Here is a 19,515-nt window from a genome sequence, read left to right as displayed (position 1 = left end):
CCTCTTACAGTAATTGTTAGTTCACAATAGGGAATTTATATATAAAGCAGGTGTTACAATTCAGTAGTGACTCATGAAAGAAAGAAGCTTGTGTGCACACATTCACTGTCTCGCATGTATTTAGTCTAAGATCTCAGGGAAATTTAACACCCAGATTGACAGAGACTTTGCCTAAAGCAAGTCGAAAATAGCTGGGAAAATATCTGTTATTCTAGTCCTTTTTTTATTTTTGAAAAAGGTGTTATTATTATTTTAATTTTTAAAATATATATATTTAACATATAAAACTTTATATTTGAAAAATAAGAGCAAATGGGCATTGCAGTATAGCTGCGTTAATATTTGGATGTATTTCTTTCTAGTCTTCTTCCTAGGTATAGAGGGATTTGATTTGTTCAATTTAATTATACTGAGCAGATTTAGTGGTACATGTACATTTGAGACAAGCCCTGCCTGGAGATGGGAGGGAAGTTTTCCAAAGGAACTTTTCCAAAGGACAGGAACTTTTCCAAAGGACAATCTGGATGCAGGTACGAGACTGCTCCCAGAATATGAGATCCCCACTCACGAGGAACACGTTTGCATTTTAGCTTTGTCCGGAGACTGTAGGAAAGGACATCCCTGTACCCTGTCTTGGAAATACCGTTCCTAGTGCCATTTACATTAATTCTGCCTCACTTGGACGATACTTCCCACACTCCTCTTGTCAGGAGTGGATAGCGACCATCTTTACTGAGTCTTTGAATTTCTAGCGTCATTGACTGCGTTTGTTTGTGAGAGATAACAATCATTTTCACTTCCTTGACCATTATTTCCCAAGGTATATTCCCTGAAAAATAAACATGGTATAATTGAATATTATACACAAAAGCAATTCGAATTAGAAGTGTTCAGGCAATGTAGACCTACATAAAGTTTCTTCTTAGAGCCTACCATTCTGAAGTGCACTGTGAGATGTGTTGGCTAACTACCATTTCCTGATCTTATTTGGTCATGGAAATCTTTCTTCTAAGAACATCTTGCGGGATTTTGTTCTTCAGCAATACTTTTGGGAAATGGTGATAAACATATTGCTCTATTTTCTTCTGGCATTTAATTTTGGTCTGTAGGAAATCTGAGGCCAGCGTGATTTTTTTGTTTCTTTCTAGATAACTCCTCAACACCTGCTTGAAATTGTATAGGGCTCTTTTTATTACTGTTCTAAAAATGACAAAGACAAAAGGAAAACAGCTCTGCGTGTGTATTCCGAAAGAGTCTAGACGTGCAGTCTCTGTGGCAAAGGAACTGACAGGGATGACAGAGCAAGCAGAACAGTTTGCCTCAAAAACCAGCACCCCCTTCCCAGTTGGCTGATTATTTCAGGCCTTGTATTTCTAATTCTGCCGGAAAACACTTGGAGAGGAGCCCACCCCTGATTTCAGTGGCACTGTGGCATGGAATATACGGGGGCCCTCCATTGTATTTTCCATGTCATCACTCTTAAGAGCCTGTATCATCACAGAAAGCTGCATGGGATTCACATGTTGCCCAGATGTTGGAGTTGAGCCTGAGAGCTGTTTCTAGCTACAACTCCATCTTCAAATTATTTTAGAGCCCACTTAGAAGCACCTTGCTTGACAGAACTTAAAAGCCAGTGTCTTTGTTCCCCAAATGCTCTAAATTCAGTGGAGGCAACAGCGCTTACATTTTTGTGCCACTCCTCACTGGTGATAGGTGTGTTCTCAGGGTCAGCTGACACCTTCACTGCCCTCGAGTGGTACCAGAATAATTTGAGATTAAAATAATAGTGCTTGGGATTTGGTATTTCTGGTTCTTCATAGAAATGAAGCTAAAAGACCAACGGAAAAATTCATATCAGGGTTATAAAAACTACCAGCCTCATAGGGCTGACGTATTATATAAGCTAATTATTATGTGAGTACAGCACTTAAAATAGTACCAAACACATAGAGACGTTCTTATCTAATGTCACTATGTGTAATATAAGGTTATTGGTTTGACCTTAATTAGATTTACTTTTCTGTCTTACTTGGTAGGTCAAACTGTGCTGAAAATATCCGCAAACACATTCTGCATACTGGCAAACACGAAGGAGTCAAGATGTACAACTGTCCCAAGTGTGACTACGGGACCAACGTCCCTGTGGAGTTCCGGAACCATTTGAAGGAACAGCATCCTGACATTGAAAACCCAGACCTCGCTTACCTGCATGCTGGTAAGGGACAGAAACTGTGACAGTACTTGTTTTTAACAGGATTTCATGTGATCACAGCAGTTATAATGCTATTTGTACATTACCATGATTTATTATAATGAGTAGAGTATGTGATAGTATCTGCTTCAAGACCTATAAAAAAGTACATTCCAGTTTTATCCCACTCCACTATGAAAACAGGACTTTTCAACCATATTTTATCAAAAAAACAAATCTGACAAAGTAATTATTCTATGACTGTAAAGTTAATATTAGTAAATATTTAAAGCATCGTTGACCTGAAATGAGAGTAGTTGTTAAATCTTCATATTTTGACTAATTGCTAAAATTTTTTTTCTCAAAAAATGCTTGCGATTTGAAATGTTATGCCCTGTTTCTTGACACCATCATCTTCCAGTGAATGCCTAGAAAGAATGCGACCTGCGACCATGGAGGCAAGCGTCGTGGGTGGTTAACGGTGCTGTGCGTTTCCCAGAAATTGGGAGGGGGCTGGCCCTGGGTTTGGGGAAAAGCTGGTGATGGGAGCGGCTGCTAAGAGGATTCTTGCCTCTTGGGTGGCAAGTCAGGCACTCTGGAAGGCGTCAGCGATGTGGGATGTGGCAGCAACTGCAGAGTAAAGCACATCCGTTCCTCCAGCCCGACATGTTGTTTAATTGGCAAGTATTCCTTGGTGCCAGCTCTCACCGTACAGAGCAGCAGAATGATGGATTATGGGTGAGAGGACCTATTTGAAGAGGTACTTACCCTGAAGTAAATTTAGAGAAGCCTTCCAAGATTTAACCCAAGCAGCAAAGTTTGAATAAGGCCCATTGATCAAGGATGTGCTTTAGGCAGATGTTTTGGGACCTGTTAGAGCTGCTTTTAAACCCTACTTCTCATTATTGGCCATATGACCTCAGGCAGGCTGACCTCACTAGGCCCGAGGTTTCCCATATGTAAATCTGCTTGATAGTACCTACTAATAGGGTCATTGTGAGAATTTTAAAAGATAACGGCTATGAAGCTAGAAGCGTCTAGGAGTTTGTATGAACTATCCCTAGTGCCTGCTGTGCTGCTGTAGGCATGAACATTTTATGCCTCTCTGTGCCATATGAAGGGGTAGTTAGCAGTGGTACGAATGTGGGGATTGTGATATAAATCACACCAGAAATGTGAGGTTCCAGCTTCAAAATCTTAAGCAATGTTTGCTCACAAAATATCTATGTTAAAAGGAGTGTGAGTAATTTAAGGTAGACTAGTTTTCTTAATACATTTGACACTACGGAGATAGAGGCTTATTACTTTCTTTCATATTTCTCAATTGATGTTCACATGACTGACTTATTTAAGTAATGTCGAGTGTGTGAGTTAGTAATTTTTCTACTATCCAGGGCTGTATTTGGCAAACAAACAAAACCAGAGGTCTGTGCTCATTCACTTTTGGTGAGGTTGTCACTGAAAAGGTTTTGAAACTAGACAGTTTATCAGCGTTAGTTCATAAAAACAGATAAAGTCGAGTTGAAATATCTCTGGCCATCGAGTTGAAATATCTCTGGCCATAAGTGCCTATGGGTTCTTCATAAATATGGACCCATAACCTTACAGATACCAGAAACACCACCTGTGAAGGAGCTGCTCCTAGCAATGGCCAGGCCACAGGGACAAAATCCATGGTGGGCATCAGCAAAGTGTCCTCCTCGAGGTGGCCTTGCTCTGCTTCCTTTCCAGGTAGAAGATTGACATATCTGTCTCTCTCTTCTATTATACCAGTTACACATGAAAAACAGATTGTTCCCTAAAGTACTGTGAGTAAATAAGAGAAAAATAAAAACATTACTTATCTTAAAAAAAAAAAAAAGACTGTAAATACTGTGATTTGGTTGAGATAATGTAAAGTTTAGTTGAGATAATATTTGGGAATTCATGTATTAAAGTGAGGTATTTTATTTTTTATTTGAAAACAGTTCTGCCAAAAGAGGTTTGTGTGCAAATGTGCTATACCCTTGGTATCTCTACATTGGTGTGTAACTGCAGTTATGTGATGTAATTCACACAAATAACGCAAAACTGGAGTTCAGTGGAGACCCTGATTCAAGTCTCTATGTAAACACAAGTGTCTCTGAGCTTCAGATTCCTGATTGAAGAGTGTAGGAGTTTGAATGAACTATCCCTAGTCCCTGCTGTGCAGCTGTAGGCGTGACCTTCCAGGAGGATGGGCTCCAACTTAAGCTTGATCATTCTCTTGATGTCTGGTCCCGAAAACTGCATTTTAACCCTGTGGGTCTCAGTCTTCCTCCAAAGATGGAGATAGTGATGCCGACCACACAGAATGTGTGTGCCATCTAAATGGGATCATATGTAAACTGTTTGACGTGATCATCTTTAGCATAAATGGTTGCTCAGTTTGTTTTTCCCTCTCTAGCAGAAGTTGATGATTCATTGTGTTTTTTTCTCAATCCTTTTTGGCAACCAGTAAAATGATTTTTGTATCATTTTATATTTCGTATTCCAGAGCATGAAAGACTATATGTGAGTTCTAATTTTAGTTGTAGCCAGATAAGAAGCACAAGACAAAAGTGGTTTTTTTATTTTTTATTTTTTTACTTTTTATTTATTTGTTTATTTTTTATTATACTTTAAGTTCTAGGGTACATGTGCACAACATGCAGGTTTGTTACATATGTATACATGTGCCATGATGGTGTGCTGTACCCATTAACTCGTCGTTTACATTAGGTATATCTCCTAATGCTATCCCTCCCCTTCCCCCCACCCCACATTAGGACCCGGTGTGTGATGTTCCCCTTCCTGTGTCCAGGTGTTCTCCTTGTTCAATTCCCACCTATAAGTGAGAACATGCGGTGTTTGGTTTTCTGTTCTTGCGATAGTTTGCTGAGAATGGTGGTTTCCAGCTGCATCCATGTCCCTACAAAGGACATGAACTCATCCTTTTTTATGGTTGCATAGTATTCCATGGTGTATATGTGCCACATTTTCTTAATCCAGTCTGTCATTGATGGACATTTGGGTTGGTTCCAAGGCTTTGCTATTGTGAATAGTGCTGCAGTAAACATACATGTGCATGTGTCTTTATATCAGCATGATTTGTAATCCTTTGGGTATATACCCAGTAATGGGATGGCTGGGTCAAATGGTATTTCTAGGTCTACACCCTTGAGGACTCACCACACTGTCTTCCACAATGGCTGAACTAGTTTACAGTCCCACCAACAGTGTAAAAGGGTTCTTGTTTCTCCACATCCTCTCCAGCACCTGTTGTTTCCTGACTTTTTAATGATTGCCATTCTAACTGGTGTGAGATGGTATCTCATTGTGGTTTTGCATTTCTCTGATGGCTAGTGATGGTGAGCATTTTTTCATGTGTCTGTTGGCTACATAAATGTCTTCTTTTGAGAAGTGTCTGTTCATATCCTTTGCCCACTTTTTAATGGGGTTGTTTGTTTTTTTCTTGTAAATTTGAGTTCTTTATAGGTTGTGGATATTAGCCCTTTGTCAGATGAGTAGATTGCAAAAATTTTCTCCCATTCTGTAAGTTGCCTGTTCACTCTAATGGTAGTTTCTTTTGCTGTGCAGAAACTCTTTAGTTTAATTAGATCCCATTGGTCAATTTTGGCTTTTGTTGTTTTAGACATGAAGTCCTTGCCCATGCCTGTGTCCTGAATGGTATTGCCTAGGTTTTCTTCTAGGGTTTTTGTGGTTTTAGGTCTAACATTTAAGTCTCTAATCCATCTTGAATTAATTAAAATAATTCAGATTATGTTCTGTAAAAACAGTAAATTTAAGAAGTCGATTTGTGTTATTAGTTCAATAGTTTAAGAAAAAGATGACTAGAAAATCTCAAACTACCTGGAAATGGAATATTACGTTTACAAATAATAATCCATGGTTAAAAAAAATAAACAGCCTAAAGTTTCTTTATTTTCTTTAACCATGGATTATTATTTGTAAACGTAATATTCCATTTCCAGGTAGTTTGAGATTTTCTAGTTATCTTTTTTTTTAAAACTATTAAACTAATAACACAAATCGACTTCTTAAATTTACTGTTTTTACAGAACATAATCTGAATTATTTTAATTCTTTAAAAATTTGTGTAGACTTTTTTATGCCCAGCAAATGGTAAGTTTCGGTAAATTTTTGAGACACATGAGGAAAGAATACTTGGCACTAGTGGTGTTTGTTCCCTGTATGTCAGTTACAATGTTTAGTTTGTTCACTGTGTTGTTCAGATTGTCATATTCTTAGTGCTTTTTAAAATGCTGGTTCTGTTAGCTGTTAAGAGGAATATGTTAAAGTTTCCTACTATAATTGTGGATTTATCTTTTAAAATTCTGTTATTTTTGGCTTTACATATTTTGAAGATACATCACTAAGTACTCAGGACTTAGGATTGTTTTAGATACAGACGTGCACACATAATTATGAAATACTTCTTAGTAGCAATATCTCTTGCTATAATTCTGAGTTTCATATTGGTATACCTACACCAGATTCCTTATAAGCAGCTTATAGTTGTATTTTGTTTATCTGCTGGGGCAATTTTTATCTTTTACATTAAATATTTAGTCTTTTACTTTAGTATTTGTACTTAATGTAATTATTGGTATATTCATCATAGTCAAAACTCCAGAATACCCTAATGTCCCTCAAGCAGAATGTACAAAGGTTGTATATTCACATAATAGAATACGTCAGTGAGAATGAATGAACTACACGTACAAGCAACAATGTGAAATAAGTCTCACAGTCATATCATTGGATGAACCAAGCCAGTCACCAAGGAGTACGTTTTATATGATTGCGTTTATATTAAATATAAAAACAGATAAAACTACTCTATGATGTTAGAAGTCAGAGTTTATTTTCCCTTGTGGGCACCAGTCGCTGAATAAAGTACAGTGGTGCTAGTAAGATTCTGATTCTTAATTCCAGTATTGAGACATGGTTGTGTTCAATTTGAGAAATTCATCAAAGTCTCTTCTATGAGTTGTATTCTGTATATACCTAAAAAAAAAAAAACACCTTTCTCCACATCCAAGTTTCTGAAGAGGTTCATTTAGGCCCAATCTAGATCTAATATAATGAGATTTTACAGTCACATAAATCTTCACAAAATTGACATCAAACTAAAAATAGGTTTCTGTCATTGTATGATTTTTCTTCTATTTTGTAAAATCTATTTCATCTCAAAAATTATCTTGATTTGATCTCTTCAGTTTTAACAATTACATTTCTACCATGTCGCCCATCCATAAATAAGCATGGTACTCATCCACTACATTTGGACAAATAATTTAAATGCATGTGTGTGTTTACAACACCAGTGGCCTTCAGTCTGACCCCATGCATAGTTCACTTCAGCAGGGATAGCTCAGAATGCTTTAAACATAACCCCAGAGAAAGGGGAGTGAAGACAGGGAAGCCAGAGCGGGAGGGCTGAGGAGCGGTTGCTCAGCCTTCTCTGATGGTGCCTACGAAGAAAGGGATTTTTTTTCTCGTCTGTTCCAAGCAGCAGACTTACAGTTATGCCTTTATGGCTCAAGGAGCCTGTTTGCTATTGAAATAGCACTTATTGCTCATGAACGAATGCCCACTGGAAGACCCACTGGTAGTGTGGTCACTTTCTGAGCCTATGTGCAGTGCATCAAAGCTATGCGGTTGATTTACTTATTTCTTATTTCTCTCTGAGACCTTAAATGTGGTAAGTGTTGGTGTCTTTTCCAAAGGTAATGATTACAAAGTGTTCTCTTTTCAGGGAGAATTGAGCATTATGTAATGATACGGTATTTTTCTTAATTTCCTTTATTTTTCTACCCTCATACTTTTGTAGCACATTTCAATTGATTTTATTTTCATCAGTTTTTAAATTATCATATCTCTTCAAAAATTGGGGATTTTGTATTCTTCTCTAAGATGATCAACTTCGTATTCTCTATAACATGTATTATTTAACTGCATTCCCTACATTTGCCTCTTCCCAGTTATAAGAATAAGAATTTGAAAGTTTGACTCTCATCAAAACCCCAAGTCCCTTTTTCTTCCTCACGGTAACTGTTCATTTAAATTAAATCTATTTGATTCGTTAATGCTTTCCAAGTACATCTCTTTATCCTTAGGCAGCTGAAATTTCATTCTACCTCTGAGCCCATTTACTTAATCTATTGCAGTTAACGTAAAACAGCTATAGTCTTTCGTCTTAACCATTACCCCTTATTTAGCAATATATTCAAATTTCCTACATAAAAAAATTCCTTCATCATTAATTAGAACCATTAGTGTTCAATACATAGAACCTTGTAGAATAGAATGCAGTCTTCTCCCAAATTCCTCTTGGCCCTCTATTTTTAACCCAGTTGCTTTCATCCCCTTTTGTTAGTTGGATGCTCTGACACATGTCATGACATTTTGTACAATAATTCACTTTCTGAAAAGGTCCAAAAATCTCAGAAAATCCTGACAGTTTCTCATTGGTTCTTCCTTACATAAACCAATTATTACTTCAACCTAAAAAGGAACGAAATTTTTCCTGACATGATTGCCTTTGGTAAATCCGTGCTGACTCACTCCTATTAAATTGTACTTCTCCAAATGTATCATTAAGCTCATCCATAAGTATCATCTCAAATTTATTTCCTAATATAGATGTTAGATTTACAGGTCTATAATTTTCAGCCTCTGTTCTCTTTCTTTTTAACCTTCAGACTGGATTCCTTGTTTTCCAGTCTCCTGATACTTCACCATTAACAAAAGACTTCCTAAAATAATTAACACTTCAGCAATTTGATTCTTTAACCTCAGACATCATCCATGGGTTGGTTAATTTACTGTTTTTCTTAACTGCTGCTAAATGTCTGTGTTCCTTTCATACTCCCGTCCAAATACTCCTGTGCTGTCTGCCATAGCAGTACCCTTGATGTCCATTATGGCTCAACACATTTGGTATTTTGATAGCTGATAATTTTTCTTCATTCCCTTTCTCACTCTCATGCCTGTTGGAATTCCTAAGTTTAGAAGGAACTCTCTTACATACTTCATAATCTATAAGTGAATAATATCAGAACAATATTTTTCATCATCCTAGTGTTTTCAGTAATGTAATTGGTATCCAGGAAAATCGCATTTGTGGATATTTATCAGTAAACATACTGTTTACTGAGAAGCAGATCTTTGACCTGATCTCCACCTCTTTTTTCTTGAATAATATACTGAAAGAGGGTTTTTTTCAAAGCTTTCTAATGATACATTTTAAAATAGTTTTACAACCGGGTGCGATGGCTCACGCCTGTAATCCCAGCACATTGGTTGGCCGAGGTCGGCGATCTCACCTGATGTCAGGACTTCGAGATCAGCCTGGTCAATGTGGTGAAACCCTGTCTCTACTAAAAGTACAAAAATTAGCTGGGTGTCATGGTGGGCGCCTGTAATCCCAGCTACTTGGGAGGCTGAGACAGGAGAATTGCTTGAACTGGGAGGCGGAGGTTGCAGTGAGCTGGGATTGCACCATTGCACTCCAGCCTGGGCGACAACAGTGAAACTCTGTCTCAAGATTAAATAAATAAAAATAAAATAGTTTTACATTTCATCTTTTTAGGAATAACTAGATGCCAGTGTTCTTCAGTACGCGTATCTTCCTTTATCTGCCTGACACCATGGAGCAGTGTCAGAGAAGCTCTTGCTCCTTCCCGCCATCCTCCTGCAAGAGGATGATCCTAGTTGTTCTAGAGTGATCCAAATGGTAGTTATGTATGGTTTCCTTATGTTTTCATTAGCTAGTAAGTAGTAATGAAGACCTGTTTTTCATGCTATCACATTTTGCCTTTTCAATTAGAAAGAATCGTAAATAGTATCTGTGCCAAACTTTTCTCTAGACCATTGAATCCTCAAAACAAATCTTGTTGATACATATTATTCTCAATTTAATGGTTTTGAAAAATCCATCCTCAAAAGGTTATGTTGCTTGAGGATGCATAACTACAGTGTGGCTCTATAAAATTCGCACCTGTCTTCAGAGTCTTACAGTTACAGAACCCTGCTGTACGGGAGTTTTTAAAATCATTGGTCAGCAGGTTAATGAAATTTTTTCAGTGGAAACCTTAAAAATTTAGAGTTTTCAGATTTCAAATAATCTAAACACGTATATTAGGAAGTAGAATAATATAATGTAATAATGTAAAAACACCGTGGTAAATGTTTTCACAGTTGTACCTCTCCTGCCTAGTGCAGAGCCTGTCGCACAGACGGATGGGTGGAGTCACATGAACTAGGTTTCAGGGTACACTTTGTCACCATTGAGATGTGTAACTTTGAACAAGTCACTGAAGCATTTTGTGTCTGTTTTCTCAACTGCAAAAAGAGTAACATTGTTTAGCTTTTCTTTTGAACATGCGGTTCAAATTAGATAATCCATATGAAAGAGCTTGAAAATTGTAAAGTTATTCTTTTAAGAAAGTTACTGGATTTTGTTACTGCTATTTTGATAGCAACAAAGTAGAAGGAAAAGACGAATGATTTTTTTGCATGTATTTCAAGTTGCTATTAAGGGTAATGAATCTCATAACAATAAACATATATATGTGTACACATTAGTATTCATACATATATATTAGTGTAACAGTCTGAGCACATACTAAAATTAGGGCTACAGAAGGCCTACTTAAAACTTTTCAGAATAGAAACTTACCATTTAAAAAATGTATTTAAATTATTTCTTTTCTTTGTATGTTACCTATGTTGAAGAAAAAAGCCAATCTCTGTTAGATATTTAAAGATGTTTATCCTGTGCCAGATATGAGTGACGATGGCCTATGACACAGCCACAGGAGGCTCTAAGAACATGTGCCCAAGGTGTTTATAGCTTGGTTTATATATTTTAGGGAAACAGAAGTTATAGCCAAAGACATCAGTCCATACATGTAAGGTATACATTTGTTCGGCCCAAAAAGGTAGGACAGATCGAGCAGGGAGCTGGAGAGCTCACATGTCATAGATGGATTCAAAGATTTTCTGATTGGCAGTTGGTTAAGTTAAACTTTGCCTGAAGACTTGAAGCCAGCAGGAAGAAACGCTTGAGTTAAGATAAGGGGAGTTGTAGAAGCCAAGGTTCTTACTCTGTAGATGAAGCTTCCAGGTAACTGGCTACAGAGAGAATGGATGGTAAAGGTCTCTTTTAGGACCTGAAAAGGTGTCAGACTGTTAGTGAAATTTCTGCTGGATCTGGAGAAGATATGGAAAGGGGATTCTCTACAGAATGCAGATTTTCCCAATAAGAGATGGCATTCCAGGGCCATTTCAAAATCTGTCAAAAAATATATTTTGGAGGTAAAATACTTTGATTTCTTGTAAGACCTGCTATCTGTCACATAATGCTCTACCAGAGTCAGGTTGGTGTTGAATATCTTCTTGCTACAAAGAGTCCGTTTTGTCCATCTTATGATCTATATTTTAATGTTAATGCTGGCCAGTTGTGCCTGAACTCCAAAGGGAGGACCTTGTAGGGAGGCATGTCCCTCCGGCCTTCCCTTCAGGACCTGAACTAGTTTTTCAGGTTTCTTTGGGATCCCTTTGGCCGAGAAGCGGTCCATTCAGTCAGTTGGCCGGGGCGTGGGGGCTTAGAATTTTATTTTTGGCTTTTATCTACTACACTTTATAGTTTTAAAACTTTTTTTTAAAAGAATATCATCCTGAAAAAGTATCCTTTCTACTGTCTATTTTAGCGTTCTGTAAAGTCCTGAATGGCATTCATGAATTTATAATGAAGTTAGAGTGCACAATTAAAACCCAGCTTTTGATGGTAACACCTAGCAAGATTGGCCGAACTGGCTCTCAGGCCCGCAGCTCACTCACGCTCATCCTCTCACTACAGGACCTTAAAGAAAAGTTTTAAAGTGATGTTTAACTTTTTTCCAGAAAAAAAAACCATATTCTCCCCTTCCTTGGGTGTGCTGGCCGAGTGTGATGGCCTGTAGGATTCGAGCTACACCAGCGCCTCCTTCCCGGCTCCCTTCCCTGCTGCGCCAAGGACACAGCCACATGGCATTCTCTTACCTCATGGCCGGCAGCGTTGCGATCTTATCAGAGCTCACATTTGCAGCATTCATGAACTGGATTCTGAAAGTTAAAATAGTTAACAAAAAAAAAAAAAAAAGTAAGCAAAATTGAAAATTGTGATCTTATCCCCTCTGACAGCTTCATTTATCAACATTTTAAGGGAAACAATTGATTGTGGAAAGTTATGGTGGGGGCAGTATGATTTTATCAGGTAATTGATGTGGTTTTTACTTTTATATAGACTTTTTATCAACTATTTAATTCAATATAATTTATATATTTTAAAAATTTGCACACCCTCACACACATATTTTGACCCCCACCTAAATGGCAGTTTTAGATTAGGAAGCAAAGATCCTGTTGCCCAGTCATGTTGCTACTACTGCAGAACAGGTTACTGTTCCAACTGAAGCAGTTCACTGAAGAATAGCATGACAAGTCTTTCAAATTATCAGGGAAATTTAGATACATTGTTTCATTAGCTTTGAAATGTAGTTCAGAATATGAAGTAATGCACATTATTACTCTTTGCAATTTCATTTATTTCTATTTGCAGTGAGGAAAATGACCATTTAGCAAATTTTTATCTTAAATGATTTTAAACTTACAGAAACGTTTGCAGAAATAGTACAGAGAGTTCCATATCTCCTTCACCCAACTTGCCCAAATGTTAACATCAACCATAACCATACTACTTACGAAAGCCTGAAAATTTAGCATTAATACATTGCCATTTTCTATGTTACATTCTTGTATTCAGAGTTTATCATTTTTCCACTCACATCCTCCTTCATTCCCAGAATTCAGCCCAGGAACCAACATTCCTTTTAGTTGCCACGTCTTCTTAGTCTTCTCCAGTCCAGGACAGATTTTCAGTACCTTGGCACTTGTAAGGAACATGGGTTTGTTATTTTGTAGAATGTCTCTTAATTTGGAATAGTGTAATGTTTACTCATGGTGTGATCAAAGTCATTTAAGAAAACACCAGAAGAAATGTGTGCTGTGCCTGGAGCACCTTGTGACTGAGGACGTCCGCCCGGCCCATGGAGTGAGGCGGGATCTTCAGAATCCTCCACTGGCAGCTTCCTGGTTTTACCTTTTTAATCAGTACACATCTTAGAGAAAGCCTTTCAGACCACGAAAATAGCCTATTTCTCTCCAGTCATTTGCCCGATAATTTTGACATTCATTAATTTATCCTGCCTGAATAAGGTCTGTGATGCTTAAATTGTGTTTTTTTCCTTTTCCTTCATTTTTTCTATATTTAATAATTCGAACTATTCTGTAAGGAATGGTAGTCGATTCTTTCTTTCCCAGATTTTTGTTCCATTTCTTTTTATAAGTGTGGAGGTATTTTATCCTGAGCTTTATAATTCAATACCGTTGCGGCTTATTTTCTTACTGAAACCACTCCTGCATTAACCACTGTCCCCTCTTTCCAGTCAGCTCCTATGCCCTGTGTGCACCCCCATCCTTTTGGAGACATCTCTTTACTTTTCAGGCACCACAGTGTTCTATGGGTTCATCTTGTGTTTTCCTCGCCATGGTCCAGAAATGAATCAGTACTTTAAGGAGACCTGGTTCCTTTGGTTGGAGAATGGTATTTATAAGCCAAGATGTATACACTGTGTGGACTCATTCTTCTGTGTACCACTGCTTCTAGGCCTTCTCAGCAGATAAACAAGGAAGTGTAGGTATGTGTACTAAATCCTGCCTTCCTGTGAATATAGGTGTTTTTCTCTATCTCTCTATCTAGAACATAAATTATTCAAGACCTAAATATAAGAAATAGAACTGTAAAAACCCTTCAAAAGATAGATACAGATAAAGCTTTATGATCTTGAATTAGACCATTGTTTCTTGGATATTACTCCAAAAGAACAAATAACAAAAGGAAAACATAAGTTGAATTTCATCAAAATTAAAGATTTTGTGCTTCAAAGGGCACCATCAAAAAGATGAAAGAAAAACTTATAAAATGAGAAAAAATATTTTGCAAATCTATCTGGTAATGGTCTTGTATCCAGAATATATATAAAGCACTCTGTCACTCAACAAGAGCAAGGCAAATAACCTATTTTAAAAATGGACAAAGGGTCAAAATAACTATTTCCCCAAAGACCATATGCAAGTGGCCGCCAAGCCATGGGAAATGCGCTCAGCACCATTACTGGTGAGGAAAATGCAAATAAAAACCACAGTCAAATTCCACAGCTAGGTTTTTTATTCTTTTTGGCAGTTATTAATAGAGAGGCTTTAAACATTCACATATAAGAATCTGTGACTATAAGATCTCATTTTCTTGGGTATATACCTAGAAATGAGATCCCTGGATTATATGGTATACTTAACTGTCTAAAAAAAATCTGTTGAACTATTTTTCAAACTGTCTGTGCATAGCATATTCCCGCCAGCAATGTGTGAGTTCCCGTCACCCCACGTCCTCACCAGGAGCTCATGGTGTGGTTTTAATTTGTATTTAACAGATCACTAATGATGTTGAGCATCAATTCATGATTATTTGGCATCTGTATATTTTCTTTGATGAAGTGTCTTTTGAAATACAATATTTTTTCCCCTTTCTACATTAGGTTGAGTTTTGAGATCATTTTTATTTTATATTTTTGACCTGAGACCTTTGAAATATGATTTGCAAATATTTTCTCCTAGTCTGAGACATGTCTCTTTTTTCCCCTCTTAACAGTGTCTGTCATAGAGAAAAGTCATAATATTCATAAGGTCCAGTTTATTTTTTCCTTTATGCTTCGAGCTTTTGATACAATATCTAAAAGCTATTTGCCTAACTTGACTTACAAAGAATAATTTATATATTTTCTTCTAGAAGCTTTATGTTTTTATTACACTTTACATTTAGGTCTATGATCCATTTTGAGTCGTATTTTGTATAACATATAAGGTGCAAGTCAAAGTTCTTCATCTTGCATGCAGATGTCTCATTTTGTTCAGCAATATTTATTGAAAATACTATCCTTCTTTAAATTGCCTTCGTTCTTTTGTTGAAAATAAGTTAGCAACATTTCTCTGGGTCAGTTTGTTTACTCTGTTACCCTAGCAATTTCTGAAATTAAGCATACATGGGTTTTACATTTTATCCTTAAAATGCCACAGTTGGATATGTGCATTTCCCTTCAACTTCATGTGTCCATCTCCTCCCTCATCTGAGACGTAGTTTAAACTCATCACAAATGTGTTTGGCGTGTCACTGGCTCTTCTTTGTCCTGAATGACTTTCGACTCAGCCTGATATTTGTTATAACTAATCATTCAAAAAGAAAAAAACTTAGGTGCAAATAAAATGAGATCTGCATATTTACATTCAGAATGTAATGCCTAGTAAAATTTTTCTTCTTCAATTCTTTATGTTATCAAATAAGAAAATGTGTTCACTTTTTGTGTATGATATGATTCTGGTGAGTTTCTCTGGTGGTAAATAATACTCACCAATTTAGTATTTTGCATTCACTATATTTTTCTCATTAGCAAATAAATAAGCTTTAATTAAAAAAAAAAAAAAAAGAAACATGACTTCCACCTCATACCTACTCAGATGCCTCCTGTCAGAAAAATAGAAAATCGCGAGTGTTGACAGGATGTAGAGAAGTTAGTAAGTACCGTTGTGTGCTGTTGAAGTGACTGTACAATGGTACAGTTGCCATTTAAGCGGAATGGCAGCCCCTCCAGGAACAAAACATAGAATTACCATATTATCCAGCAGCTCCACATCCAGAATCATTGAAGGCAAGGTCTCGAACAGGTATTTGTACACCCATGTTCATAGCAGCACTATTAATAGTGAAAAAGTGGAAGAAACCCAAACGTCCATCAACAGAAGAATGGATCAACAAATTTTGTTATATATTATACAGTAGAGCATTACTCAGCCTTAAAAAGGAAGGAAAATCTGGCACATGCTATTACATGGATGAACCTGGAGAATAATATGTTAAGTTAAACAAGCCAGTCACACAAGATGGCTTACGCTGATAAGTATAATTCCATTATAATTCCACTTACAGATGATGTGCCTAGTCAAGGTCACAGAGATAGAAGGTAGAATGGTGGGTGCCGGGAGCTGCCGGGAGGGAAAACGGGGAGTTGTGTGACCAGGCAGAGTTATGGTATTGTAAGATGAAAGAGACGAGTTGTGCAGCAGTGTGATGCTACTTAATTAACACTGCTGAAATGTCCACATAAAACTGGTTAGGATGGTAAATTTTATGTATGTTTTACCACAATTTTTAAAAATTACAAACACAAAAATAATTATGTACCCCTATTTTTTCTGTCTTTCACACATACCCATTTTAGAAGATATTAAATAGATATCTTGGTTGGTGAAGTGCCATTCAGGGCAGAGATTTGATTGGGATGGGCAAAGTGGAAGTGGGCAAGAGTAAATACAAAAATTATACTAAATGGCTTGACCCTCTGAAATTTAATAGACTAAACATATGTTATATGATATGTGCTAGTCAGTGTTTGAAATATATCAATTTAATGAGGAAAAATATGAAGTAAAATATTTGAACTTACAGACATGTTTACACTTCCTTGTTTTCTTTTTTTAATTTTTCCTAAGATTAAAAACACTTTGATGCATTCTTTTAATAGGTAAAAATTTATCCTTGTAAAGTAATCGCTTAAATCCCCTAATAGCTTTTACTGCAGCAGAATATAGTGTAGACCCCAACTAGATAAAATAGCATTTTTGATGGCTGGTCTAGATCCTTCTAAAAAGCTGTGAAGACTTGTTCACTCTTGTCATTGCTCTTAGTGTCATTTGTTGAGTAGCATGTCAGTGTGATTGACAAGAAGTCATTCTTTCGTCTTGTGAAAAATTATAATTTTAGTGCATGCCTAAAATAAAAGCCTAGCATAAATGGTTTCCTGTTTGTGAAGGAAAAGGCAAGATTCTTTCACAAGTAGTATAGATGAGTTTATTCACCATTGTATGGAATATAAATTTTTTTTTTCTCTCATTGGGAGAGTACTTTTATTGGGGCACTACCTTTTAGGATTTTTCTCCACATTCCTTGTCTGGTTTCATTAAGTTAATATGAATTATAATACCAGTTTCCTTCCCGATGTTGGCCAGGAATAAATTTGAACTTTGCTGTCTTAAATAGAAACAACATCTCAAGCTAAATAAATCCTTTTGCATTTTGGAGTAAGGTTTTTGTCAATTAATCGCTTTTAGCTGGGCATGGTGGCTCATGCCTGTAATCCTAGCACTTAGGGAGGCCAAGGCGGGTGGATCACCTGAGGTCAGGAGTTCGAGATCATGGCCAACATGGTGAAACCCTGTCTCTACTAAAAATACAAAAATTATCCAGACGTGGTAGCGCGCGCGCGCGCCTGTAATCCCAGCTACTCAGGAGGCTGAGGCAGAAGAATCACTTGAACCCGGGAGGTGGAGGTTTCAGTGAGCTGAGATCATGCCACTGCACTCCAGCCTGGGTGACAGAGCGAGACTCTGTCTCAAAAACAAACAAACAAAAATTAATCACTTTTTGTGATAAATGTCTTGGAATGATTAAATAAGCTAATATTTGCAAAGTACTTAAAATAGTACCTGCTACATATTAAGTACTCTGTAAGTATTTAGTTAATAAAATATATAACTGAAATTACCCTATGTCATTTATATTCATTTTAATTATGCCAGTAGGTGCTGCTCTTGAGTGACAAGAGTCAGTATCCCAAGTTACATTTTGTATTAACATATGTGACCTAGATTGTTGGCACAACTTGCATATTCACGTTTATATACCCAGTTCTCTTGATTAGAAACAAGACTATTTGTAATAAATAGACTTTGTTTTAAAGAATCCATTTGTACAAAATGACAGAGACATGAAAATGCTCAGACAGTTCTCTTGAAATTTTAATATACTATTTGATAGTATTAGAAGTTGTCTTCATCTAAAGCTTTATTATTTTAAAACACACCAAACTCATAACTCTTCTCATTTATCAGGTAGCTCAGTCCCACAGTTTGACATTCTTTATGTTAGTAACTAAGTATTTATTGTATCTATTGACATTTTCATAGAGCATCCGGTCAACACTGAAATGTGGAAGTACTTCTTGGTGTTTTGCAAATAAAACATCGGTAGGATTAGGCTTTGTTAGATTAACCTCGTTGCTCAGACAAAGCAAGCTTTTTGCTTAAATTAGGGACCAGATAGAATCCCTCTTGTGCAACTTTAATTGTAATAAATTATTTCAGCTTTTTTTGGAAGTGCTCTTGCCATTTGAAGGAGTGTTGGAAATAGTGTGTGCTACGGGGTGGCCATGTAGCTGCAACTCATGTAACTCCACTTGTAAACATGGATGATTAATCTGAATTGCATGAAGGCAGGTTGGGGAGTACTTGATGTTGTAAAACTTGAATAATCAGAGAGGTGAGAAGAGGAGACAGGTGGAAGCACCAAGCAGGCAGAAGAGACTGTAGGCAGTAACGTGTGTACCAGGGAGGAGCTCAGAAGTTGAATTGTGCGGCACATACAGTAAAAGCTGAAAAAGAAAGAGAATCCAACAAGTGGTTCTTTAGAAGAGGCTGAATAAAACTTTAGGTTTCCTTTTGTTGTCTTTTAATGGTTTCCTAATGTATTATCTCCATCCATATTTCTGGCTTTTTCTCTCTGTATGTAATTTTTTTTAAAGTTTTTCTTTTTGCGATGTGTGCTTTTTTTTTTTTTTTTGAGATGGAGTCTCGCTGTGTTGCCCAGGCTGGAGTGCAGTGGCGCGATCTCAGCTCACTGCAAGCTCCGCCTCCTGGGTTCCCGCCATTCTCCTGCCTCAGCCTCCTGAGTAGCTGGGACTACAGGCGCCGCCACCACGCCCGGCTAGTTTGATGTGTGCTTTTTAGATCATGATCCAGAACTCAATCAAAGAAGTAGTTTTGGTTTTAGATATAATTCTGTGATAGCACTTAATATATATTTTTTTACTTTTCACTCCAATTTCTCTATCTGCTTCTAAGGAAATATGCTAGGAGGACATTTTAAAAATATTTGATGTTCAATTTGAACATATTAAATTTTTTAATATCTTTTTTACATTGACAAGGACAGTTGAAATCCAGGGCTATTTATTTTTATTATTTATGGCGGGGTCAATCTGGTGTGTTTATCTTCTAGGCATTAAGATGTCAAGATATTACCTGTTACATTAATATGTATAGTCATTTTCACTCAAAGTGCAGGAAACACTATTTTATCATCATAGTGC

General features: G+C 36.9%; 1 protein-coding gene across 2 annotated transcripts in view; it reads left to right on the top strand.

Moving 5' to 3' along the window:
• ZNF407 (zinc finger protein 407) overlaps positions 1–19,515 on the top strand; it is a 458,811-nt gene that overhangs the window by 306,808 nt on the left and 132,488 nt on the right. For both annotated transcript variants that reach the window (XR_013408133.1, XM_001085704.5), the window contains exon 8: positions 2,037–2,215. Coding sequence is in view for 1 of the 2 variants with exons in the window: in XM_001085704.5 (XP_001085704.4) it covers positions 2,037–2,215 (179 nt within the window). In the remaining variant the exon portion in view is untranslated. The remainder of the gene's footprint in view (positions 1–2,036; positions 2,216–19,515) is intronic.

Source organism: Macaca mulatta, chromosome 18 (genome assembly GCF_049350105.2).
Source record: "Macaca mulatta isolate MMU2019108-1 chromosome 18, T2T-MMU8v2.0, whole genome shotgun sequence".
In the NCBI taxonomy this organism is placed as follows: domain Eukaryota; kingdom Metazoa; phylum Chordata; class Mammalia; order Primates; family Cercopithecidae; genus Macaca; species Macaca mulatta.
This window is presented reverse-complemented; position numbering and strand designations above follow the sequence as displayed.